This window comes from Typha angustifolia, chromosome 15 (assembly GCF_048772165.1).
Source record: "Typha angustifolia cultivar Huaian chromosome 15, ASM4877216v1, whole genome shotgun sequence".
In the NCBI taxonomy this organism is placed as follows: Eukaryota; Viridiplantae; Streptophyta; class Magnoliopsida; order Poales; family Typhaceae; genus Typha; species Typha angustifolia.
The window spans coordinates 17,562,622-17,574,451 of NC_133253.1; the positions used below are offsets into that span (position 1 = coordinate 17,562,622).

The window sequence follows — 11,830 nt, forward strand, 5'->3', positions numbered from 1 at the left end:
CCTCCTCCTCCTCTTCATCCTCCTCCTCTTCTCTCTCTACCATAATGCTATACCGACAGCTACGAAGGAAAGGGATATATAAATGGGGCTAAATTTAGCCGTCCCCTTGGGCAAAGCAAAAGAGAGGCAGCTGTCAAAATCGAGTCACAGTTTTTGATGGGGCACGAAACTAAACAAAAGGAGGAGAGAAAAGAGAAGAGGGCGTACTAAAATCGCAAACAAATAATAATAATAATAATATTAAAAAAAAAAGTAATAAAGACCATTCAACCAGAGCCCAACTGGTGATAAGGGTTCTTCTATACATTACACGGTTGGCAGAGTTAGGTCTCAAATTGGTCCTCCATACTTGCAAACATACATGGATTATTTATTACAATGGCCATTAACTCACCCACTCTCCTAATGTTACTTTCACCTCAAGCTTATCCACCAAATTGACTTGTTATCATAGTTTGACATGTTTTATTGTGATAACAGATGGGACGGAAGGTAATTAAGGGATGCCCGTATATTCCCACGAGCTATTGATCGGCTGCTTGGGTATTAACAGCAGTGAACCCGTGGGAGTGTGGGCCCTCGAGGCTTTGGCCAATTGGAATAGGTGGACTGTGTGTTGGCTGTTCGATACGGGAGAGCTGGGGGTGGTGGGGGTGCTCGTAAGTGTGAAAGTTAAGCGAATCCAACCGCAACTTAGTTAGCGAATAATTAGTTAAAAGGAGAAGCCTTGGTTTTATTAAGGGGAAAAGGGGGAAAATTCCCCAAAAATTCCTTTATTTCTCTAATATTTCTGTCTTCCTCCTTGCATTGTATTGAGCTCCCCTTGTCTTTGCTTTCTGTCTTTCTCTCTCCTCTGTCTTTCTCTCTCTTCTTCACATTTCCTCCATCCATTTCTCCTACCCTCTTTGCCCGTTCTGGCGCCATCGGTTGCTTGGTTCGGAGGGGGTTTGAGCTATACTTCCATCTTATATTCTATTTATTGATAAATTTCTGGAGATCGAGAGAAGGAGGAGAAGCAATCGGGGAAAGGACGGGAAAGATTTCTCCTTTCCGCCTTAGGATCGGTTAAATTTGCATCAGTTTCAGGTAAGCTCTTTGGATCTTATTTCCGATTCATTTTTGTGATGAAAGTACGGGTTTTTTTTTTTAATAGCTCGTATCGGTTATACATGTCGTTCTATTGATGGATTTGGATTATTTTTTTGGAGCTATTTGGGTTGTTCCTGGTTCTCTCAAGGAAATGAATTCTGAGTATTCGCTGGATGTTTGGGTTGTTCATCTTTGTGGACAAGGATTAGATCGTTTTCTTTTTGGTGGATTTGGTGCTTCGATTAGATTTTTCCTGTTAGATTTGGTGGGGTTTTCTTTCCTAGCTGTTTTTTCTAGGATTTTATTTGTTTTGGTTTCTAAAGACTGGACATTTGACTTGGAGAGCTCTCACGAGACTTAGAATTAGCTTTCTTCTGGAGATTAATTGTTTACCTTACATAAACATCCTCTACTCTGGCTTAGATAATCGTTATATTCTCCTTTTGAATTATGTAGTTCTGATGATAAAATTGATTTGTACTTCTGGAGGATCCATAAGTACTTTATGATTTTCTTTTCGTTGTTTCCAACATCGGGTTATTGACATGCACAGTTTCTGCTTTGCCGAAATAAATGGACAGGAAAAAAAAGAGAAACGAAGTGGGATATCCTAGTACAGTAATCAACATATATGTAGAATTTCATGGAAAATAGTTCAGAGATGATCTAGATTAACCTATTCAATTGATAAGAACATATTTTGCTGCAGTAAGGTGAATTTTGGGATGAAAACTTTATTGATAGAACTGTTGTCTTCTAGCAGTGAAATGTGCTAATGTAGGACAGGCATCATGCTCAGTGGTCCGTGTTACAACCAACACAAAGTAGAATTCTATCAGAAGTAGTTTGCCTCTAGAATGAGAAACAAACTATACTGTTAAACATGATGTGCATTTGCTCAAGGTTTTATATACCCTGATGTGGAAGTAGAACTTGCATAATTAGTTTGATTTTAGTCATGCATTTGAGTGGTTACTTTGAGCACTTGCATGAAGAATAGCTGGTTTTAAGTGTCATGCAGGGTCCGTTTTTTTTCCCTTTTTGGAGATTCTCTAGTATATTATCTAATAAAAGATTCATTTTATGATCCATATATTATAGTTATTACTTTATAAATCTATAGAACCAACCATTTCTACTTTTACGTCAATACTTATAAAAAGTAGTTGATTGCATTGTACCTAAGATGCTTTTTTATGTTTATTTTGCATTCCTCCATTATCTTCCCATTGCTGTGATCGCCTTTCCAAATTGATGTGGACTAGATATTTAGAATTTTTCTTAAGATTTTCGAATTTGCCTTCTATCTGAAAATTATATTATGTCTTAGATACCCTAATTGTCCCATGGTTAGGTAACTTAGGAATCTTGACCAATGAGACTGCCAGACATGACTTACTAGGTGTCTAGGCCAATCCGGTTGCTCAACTCGTCTTTGTCAGAGATGTTCTTTTTTCTCCACCTTTGTCATTTCTATCTACTCCAAGCAAGTGTTCTTTGTGTCATGCTGAGAAACCATGAAAAGAAGTACAGTACCACGCGAAAGAGAGAATTTATATTCCCTTTCTCTTCTTATTCGTCTTACTATGCCAATGTGGAAAGGATGCCTGGTGTGAAAAGAAGATTCAAGTATGCTATATTTCTTAATATCAACATTTTCCATAATTCAGTTATGAACATCATTTACTGATGGAGGTTCTCAAGATGATCTCAGGACAAATTTTGCTTAGTGGAAACCATTAATACAATTAATGGGTGAAATAGATTTTACCTTGTTATGATAAACAAGATTGCGTGCTCATTTAATTTGTAATATTATAGCTTTTAATTATATACTTCACCTAGCCTACTATTTAATTGTTTTATTTGTGATAACCTATGTGTAGTTAATTAGACCTATATGCTACTGCATTTATTTTGAATATATTGACATTTCACTGCTTTTCTGTCTTTGCATATATATATATATATATATATATATATATATATATATATATATATCAATTTGTTCTAACATTGATACATCAATTTGAAACTATCATACTGCATTTTGATAATCTTGAAGAATATATTTATATGTTTGTAATGTGATGATTAGAGTCATGGTTCGAGGTATCTGCTGATATCGCTGTGTATTAGACGATACCTATCTGTATCGGCATTATTGATCAGTAATACGAGCAGAGACCATGTTTTCCTTTTGTTTTGTCCTAGTGGAGCACTTTGAGTTCAATTGAAACTCCACAGTTCTGAATTTTTCAACTGAAAAAGTGCAGTCTTTCACTGCAAAGTAGCTGTAACATGGACAGTATATATTCTTTCATTATACTTCTCAAATAACCAGGAGAAATGTTGCTGCAAAATTCCAGAATCAATATACTTTATTGGTTTCTCTCTTTTTCTTCTTCATACCATTTCTTCTGTGTGTGTTTCTTGTGGTACTTTCAGAAAAATTAAATTTCTTACACTCTAGTCTCTAAATAGTGATGATTAATACTACTTATTTCAGAATCCTTTCTTGATTATGGAATCTTGTATAGGGTTGTAAACATGCCAAGCTTGCTCAAGGTAAAGCTTAGCTTGGCTTAACTTGTCCAGGTTGAATTTATTAAAAAGAGTAAACTGTTCTCATTTTATCTGCTCAATGTACAACCCATAAATTAATCAATTGTTGCTTTTGCAATGAAGAGAGTATAATGGTTCTAAGAATACTGCCTTCGCCGATGTGGGATTAAACAGTTCATCTACTAAGTAAAAGTTGCTCAGAAATGAAAATGGGAAATTGAAAATTCAAACAGCCCACACAGTGGCAAAGGGTCCTTACCGACTGTATTAGCAGTTTGTGCTTGTTACCACTGCAAAATACTTGTGCATTCCTATGATCTCCTTCAATACCCCTAATTTTGTATCCGTTATAGTTAGTGCCTTTTTCAAGTCTATACATGGCTATAGAATATTGTAGATGTGTGTATGGTGGTGCACATCTTCTGTGGTCCATGGAATATGGATCGGAATTTCTATTGAAATCCACAAGTCATGATATTTCTGATTCAAGTCCTTTTTGGCCTGTTCCCTTCTCTTGCTTATACATGTGTCTCTACTAGGAAGCCGTAAGCCTGTGAATTCATTTCCCTTTTGGCGTGGTTTTCTCACTGTTTTCCTTCTTTCACAGAGATACCCTTCGAAGATTTCAACAGCAAATTATTAGTGGTTTAATTTCACAAGATAAAAGAGGTTAGTCTGGGTAAGTTGGATTATATGTGGACCAGTAAGCTATTTAAAAATCAGAGAGAATGCCACCGTTCGACCTTGCAGCTGCAATGTTCTTTTCCCCTATTTTCTTGGAAGATGACTTCCAGTTCCAGCCATAGTAGAGTACTAAGTAATGTCATTCTTTCTTCATCATAAAAAAAGGTTGTGGTCTGGTCTTCCAGAAAATCTTGGCATTCTCTAGATGAATGAGCAAATAGCAATTAAAATAAAAGGAATACCATGAGGCAGGCCTGACTGCTAGATGTCTCCTGATTGTAATGATTGCAGGACTGTTGATCTATATGATGGTAAGTGGTATCTAAAAACATACGAGTAATGAAAAGTTTGAGATTTCATGAATGTAGTATGTTTGGAGTTATTGCATGAAAGTATTGTCATACACGAACTGTTTGGATATTGCACTGTCTAATTTCTCAGTGGAATGCTGCCTGACAAGAAAGTAGGACACTGCTTTACGCACAGTTACTACATTGACATGTTATCCTTATATTTATGATAACATCTTGTATGAGAATTTTATTTCATAGAGAGTAGAAAATTCTAAATTCAATTGAACAAACTGTACAGTTTTGGTAGTTCCTGACATTTGTTTGTTATCATGGCATAGATCATGTTAGTGTTATATCTGTATGATGCTGTCTTGTTCACTGCAATCCTCCATGTTTGTCTTACATGTAGTAATTCAAGTTGCTTTTTCCCTTATTTATATAATTACTACACATTGAAATTTACATCAGGAACCAAATTAACATGTTTACACCGGTATCTCTAAGAAATTTGAAACTTTGTTATTCTTTTTATGTTTATCACGTGCCTCTGTGTTGAATCACATTATTCATAAATCTCTACATGCATGACGTGAATATTGTGTGCTTGGATGACAATATTTTCTTCCTCTCAGGTACTGGCTGTTTGATTTCAATAAATAGTTGAATGGTTGCATATAAGATATTATATTGAAAAACTTATTTGCAGCTGCTTGCTGAAAACTCAAGAGAACAGTTTGTAGAATGCAAGGGCAAGGGAGTTCTGTTGAATCCTTACCTGAAACATTTGAATTTGAACATGGATCTAGTTCGAGCACCTCTGGCATGGATCAGCAAGTGTACTGGAATAACATGCTTCTTAGTTCAGTAGAATCACATAGTCTACCGGACTACTTAGTGTCACCTGGTGATCCAAATATGCCATATATAAATATGGCTAATCAAGATGGTCCGCATTTGAATATCTGGAGATCGCCTGGAGCTAGTTCTAGTGAGCACACATCAAACCATGGGGCCCGCAATGAAACTAAATTGGAGCATGTTTGGGCACCTGCTCCGTCAGCTAATATGGGAGGTGGTCTAAGGATAGAAGGCAGGCATTTTGAAACAGCAAGTACACTTTCACTTGGAAACGTGAACATTAATCTTAATACCAGTCAGTCTGATGATGTACTTTCATTTCCACAGAGTTCCAATTTGAATGATGTACCTCAAAATCCAGAACAAAATGGTGGCCATATTGGTGTCAACAGTGAGGTTTCAGAACTAAGGTTATGCCCTCATCCTTATAATTCAGTCTTATTAGATTCAGGTCATGATCCATCTTCAATTGGTCCATTAAATCATTGCGGCAGTTCTTCCGGCGGTTTGGGGTTCATGGCAGAAGATATTGATGGTAGACCAGGCAATCCATTGGATGGTCGTCGCCTAGCATGCAAGAGGAAAAATACTGAAGGTGTTCAAGGACAGTCTTCAGCAAGTGGAAGTGCAAGTTTTTATCACCAAAATGATAATAATTTACATAATTCTGCTTCTTCAAGCTATAGTCATACTACCGATCCAAACATTATCCCATCAAGTTACATATCCTTCGCGAATTCCACTGAAGAACAGCTGCCAGGATTTGGAACTATAATGCGAAGAGCGCCATCTGACAGGTATGAGCCCACAAGTGTAGCTGGAAATGCAGGAAGCTCACAAAGAAGTTTCCGCATAAGAACCAACTCCGCTCAGCAACATGAAGTCCCACCACCTAATTTATGGTCCTCAGAAAATGCTGTTAGGCATTTTAATATATGGACCCCAAATCAACCGTCTTCCAATCCTAATTCATTTAATCAGATGCCGGATCCTAGACCACCAATTACCAGTTCAGGTTCTCTAAGTCAGCCTCATGTACCAGTGGTTCCTGGTTTCCCACAAACTTTGCATCATCTCCCATGGAATGGAGCTTGCACTACGAGAGCTGTAAACTCACCAAATTCTGCCAATCTAGAAGGGAGGATCCTCAGTACAAGAGAAGAAGCAAGTGGACGAAATGTAACATTAAACAATTTTTCAGATTTAACTTCTCCTAATGATTTGAGGCATCTGGGGCAAGAGCCAACAAATTGGAGTTTGGCTGGTCGAGGTACAACCGTTGGAGGAAATGTTTCTTCTGCACCACGAGCTGGCACCAGTTCAATGGTTAGTCCGCCACTAGGCCCTACTTGGCTCCCTCATCAGAACATGGCTACACGATATCCTCGGAGCATATCAGAGGTTGTTCATCGGTCGTTGTTTTCACTACCAGGCACTGAATCTGGAAGTCAGAGTACCAATATTCCTATGCAACATTCTGGACACTCTGTTGGCTCGCCAGAGATAGGTCATCAATCTAGAACTGGAATACGTGGTCGTCAGCCACCACGTTTAAGGTCAGCATTTTTATTGGACCGACAGGCTGATGGCATTTTGGATGTTCCCTTGACAATGAGGACTACGGCAGCTGCCAGGGAAGGAAGAAGCAGGATGATATCAGAGGTATGTTTTCTGGAAGATTATTTTAATATGCTGAGTGTCAAACTACTTACTGTGGTTTATTTGTGGAAGTAGAATTGCTTTTAATTGGAGTTATTGTTTTTCTCTTCCCTGTTCGTCATCAATAAAATTACCTTCATGGAATATATTTTTCTCAAATTTTTTGTGGTCAACTACCATACTAAGGGTAGGAATCAGTATCTTTGTAGATTGATATGTGTGATTTGGATGGTAATTTCCAAATTATGTTTCCATATTATATCCGAGCTTCAGCAATGGCTAGCTCCACCAACTATCACAATGTATAGATGAGATCGCGAGAGCTCGATCTTTTGCTTAGTATCAATCAATACAAATATAGAATAGGTACATGGTCCTAATGAGTAATGACCAAAATAAGGACTCTTAGAACTCAAAGTAAACTAAGCCTCTATGAGGCACCCAAATCTTAATTGACACACTGCAAGTGTTCAATTGAACATATTGAACCTAAGTTTATTAGTCTAAACTTGTGCACATCATGGTATGTTGCCTATGCATAGTTGCTGTAATAAACAGTCATGCATCCGGCATGTTGGCTGACATAGTTTAGGTTATTTTTCTTGTTGTGTTTTGAATTTGATCTTTCTTATTTGGTTCAAGGGTTATATAAATGTTTCCTGGTAATGATTTAAGAAACCATTTCTTGACATTAGGTTTCACCACAAATCAAGAAGAATGACTAATGAAAAGAGAAAATTAACTTCAATACAATTTGGTATTATATCGGTGGTCCTGAGAGACATATGCACCTCTAATGACATACTTGATTATATGGGTTAGGATAATTGCTGGAAGAATTGACTATTTGATGGCCTCTTGATAAAATTATGAATTGAGAAGGTTCCACCTGAAGAAAGACAGAAAGACAGAAAGACAGAGAGACATATTAATCACCAGACCAGACCCATGTGTGATTTGAGAAATCAAAGAAAGACAGAGACATATTAATTAACTTGTTGGTAACTGCCTAAGTTTATGATATGTGAGTTGTCGAGTTAATAAAGTCTGAAGTGCTGAAATCAAAAGCCATATAAAAGAGAGTAAGAAACCTTGAGATGCCATTACATTATTATTCTCTGGGAAGTGTTTTGTTGACAGCTACTGGTGGAGAGAAATTTGAGCAGCCTACAAGAACTTTTGAAGTTGCCTTATATCGACTCTTCTAAAATTCCTTCTTCAATGGTGTTAATCTTCTTAATATTTCAACACACCCTGCTGTCACTCAACAGAAATCTTGATTATTTAATACTGCTTTACGGCATTAAGTCCATCCTTCCCTTAGGTGTCATAAAGTTAATTTCTTATTCTATTACTAGTTTTCCAAAAGAAATTCTGTAGTCAACTTAAATACATATCTACTCACCATGCAATATTTTATCTTTATTTATGGCATTTCTTTAACTATTAGATATTCTTCTTAATTTATGTTTATGTGGTATTTTATTTTTTATTTCTCACTGTCCAAAATGCCATTGAGATAGAATACATACTTCTTGCATCTTTGTGTTTGATATAGTGCTTACTTGTATTAGTTCTACCAGATTCGGAATGCACTGGAGTCCATGCGAAGGGGTGATAACTTACGATTTGAGGTTAGTCCTCGAACTTTGTTTCTTAATCCAGGTGTATGCCTGTCTTCTTTAACATATATTAGCCAACAGGATCACTATATAAATTTGTTGATTACTTGATTATCCCCGTCATAGCACAGCATTGGTTATAATTATTTTCTCCAATCAAGGTGGGGCCATAGACCACCCTTGTGGCCACATGGCTCTGCCCATGATTGGCACCATGCATTGTGAAGGTTTATTTAGATAGATCTCTGGAGAAGGTTTATTATGCATCCAAATAGGTTTATTATGCATCCAAATATCATCAAAACTTGCAATGTTCAGGTTAAATGAAATGCTTGTTAATACCAGAAGATATTTAAAAAATGTAGGTTTTTACTTATGAAATAAGATCTTGAGTCTGAAACTGACCTAATTATTTGCTTAACTAGCTGAGATTCTAAATTCTAAATCAATTTTCTGAGTTCGGTTTGGAACTTCAAACCAACTTAACATGTCAATTACTAAGATTTTGGGAACATCTCTGACATGAAGACGAGTTGCTGCCTCTAGACCAAGTATGAACAAATTCAAAGGTAAGAAACAAACAAGCTACATAGCCAAATCTATTCTTAATTGTTAGAAAAGATGATGCTACCTTGGATAGTCATGCCGTTCAACATGGTCGGTGCGAGTTTATACGTATCATGCCAGAAAATTATCAACACCAAATACTAGGGAAGTATCTCAATACTCCCTCACGACTATCTATGTTGATGCATGCTACTAGGAATAGAGTATATTTTACTTTTAAAGGACATGATTTGGGATCTCTTTCATTCCTTTTGATATATTTTTTTGTATTTTGGTATTGGATCTATATAAATTATATTTCAAATTTTAGAAATTAAAAAAAAAAATCAGTTTTCCCCAAGTTATTTGCCCTAACTTATAGAATCTGAGAAAGTTGGAAAAAATCATTAGATTAGAATCTAATTGCAGATTACACTAATATCTATTATTGAAGGGCTTTAATTTAGCCTCTAAAACCTATTTTAAGACTAGAAAGTTCTACAGATTAATTTTTTAGCATGTCAAGACTATTTAGTATACCAATGACACACTTGTTCAACATAGCATATGCTAGCAATACGTACCGTGCTGAGCAGCATTGGGCCTGTTTGCAAGGAATGAAAGTAATATGTTGCTTTTGTAGATTGCAATCAAGTTAGTATCATTGATTTACTTACCTAAAGCTAGTCGTGGTTTGGATGTGAATTCATAGTTTCACATAGGCTACAATATATAGATAAGATACCCGAAGGATATAGGTTCAGTTATGAACCTTGGGGCAGGTGTGGCAGCAGTTGCACTGCTACATAGAGGTTTGCTAGCATATCTTGGTCCCTTTCATGTCTCAAGCCCCACTTTTCTAAGAAACCATTAAAACCAGGGTTAGATGGCCGTAGTCAATTTGCCCATATCTTGTTGAAAGAGAGGACCTTTTTTTTCTCAGTCTAGCTGCAAAGTGTTTATCATCTTCCAGTTCTTTGTGATATGGTGGACTCCATCATCACATCATGAAGACCCTATGGAAAAAAGAACACTGACTTATTTAGTTAAGTGATAGATGATTCTTCACCTCAATGCCACTTCCGAAGTTAAAAATAAGAGAGGGCAAGAAAAGTCTTTGTTTACAATCATAAAAGCTTTATTTAGATGGGACTAATCACTAGTTTCTCCAACATCATGGAATGTGTGCTATCATTTTAGAGACTTCCTTTAGTGCCTTGAATTAAAATGAAACCTTTTATGTGAGAACTTAGAATATTGTGAATAAACTATTGCTCTAATAATTGCCATGAAAAAGTGAACTGTTGACCAATATACACGCCATTTATCTCCAATCTCATGAATAAATTAATAGTTTCCTACTTTTCTTATGGGAACTTTCTAAGGTTTACTAATGTGTGTCGGACTCCACTTTTACCTCTTGGTTGGCTTCTTTGGGTATGCCAGCTCCAATTATAAGCTGTGAAATGTGAATAATTGGTGTGCTTGAATCATATGAGAAGCCATCACTTTTGATTTTGTGGAGTTTGATGTGCACTGGTTGTAACTGGCCAGGATGTCTTTATTCTTGACCAGTCTATGTTTTATGGAGGCGTGGACTTGCACGACAGACACAGAGACATGCGGCTTGATGTAGACAATATGTCTTATGAGGTTAGTGCTTTTTATGATAAACTAACTCTCTCTCTTAAGAATAAAAGGTATTTAAGCTGACTATTGCTTTTTATCCCAGGAACTGCTGGCGTTGGAAGAACGAATAGGAAATGTTAACACCGGATTGGGTGAGGAAATTATTGCAAAGCACCTAAAGCAGCGGAAACATTCATCCGGAATTGTGGAAGCATGTGCGGAAGATGAACCATGCTGTATTTGTCAGGTAGTGTTCTACTTCAATTTGTATTCCTTTAGATTTCTACATCCAGCATTGGCATAGTGAATTGTTCATTGCTTTCCACAGGAAGAGTATGCTGATGGAGAAGACCTTGGGATTTTGGATTGTGGGCATGACTTCCACACTGCTTGCATCAAACAATGGCTAATGCACAAAAACTTGTGTCCGATTTGTAAAAATACTGCTCTTGTCACATAAGTGACAGAGTGTGACACATTTCGTTTTTATCCCCGATTGGATAGAAGAGAGCTTCGAGTGATCTATTCTCTTCTTTGGATCATCAGGTCTATCATACTGGTAGATAATGCTATTATTTACATTGTATTTGCAAATTTTGCCATCTTCTGATAATTGGTATCCATTGGCTGCAATTTCCTTCCATTGTATAATTAATCCACCTCACAATTGTGTATTTACTATCCTTATCTGTTGATAAATATTTCAACATAATCCTGTTTATGCAACACCTTTTTCAGTCTGACAATACTTCAGCACTAAGTCCACGGATATGGTGAGATAGTAGAAATCTATGAAATGGATCGTTCCAAAGGTTGATCAGAAACCTTCCTACTATCTCCTCTTTTTACAGAGGTGATGTTCCTATTGGAAAACATAAAAAGACT

At 36.7% G+C, this 11,830-nt stretch overlaps 1 protein-coding gene across 5 annotated transcripts; it reads left to right on the top strand.

The window, feature by feature from the left end:
- Positions 1-750: 750 nt before the first annotated feature.
- Positions 751-11,578, top strand: LOC140777142 (probable E3 ubiquitin-protein ligase HIP1). 5 transcript variants are annotated; one of them, XM_073121062.1, is made up of 6 exons: positions 751-1,086; positions 5,264-7,151; positions 8,723-8,782; positions 10,892-10,969; positions 11,049-11,192; positions 11,274-11,578. In XM_073121062.1, the coding sequence occupies exons 2-6, from the start codon at positions 5,373-5,375 to the stop codon at positions 11,403-11,405; spliced, it is 2,193 nt and encodes a 730-aa protein (XP_072977163.1). In that variant the 5' UTR covers positions 751-1,086; positions 5,264-5,372; the 3' UTR covers positions 11,406-11,578. The 5 variants fall into 5 exon arrangements, with proteins under 5 accessions (XP_072977163.1, XP_072977160.1, XP_072977164.1 ...); XM_073121059.1 differs by having other exon boundaries at positions 752-1,086; positions 10,871-10,969; XM_073121063.1 differs by having other exon boundaries at positions 752-1,086; positions 8,732-8,782.
- Positions 11,579-11,830: the final 252 nt, after the last annotated feature.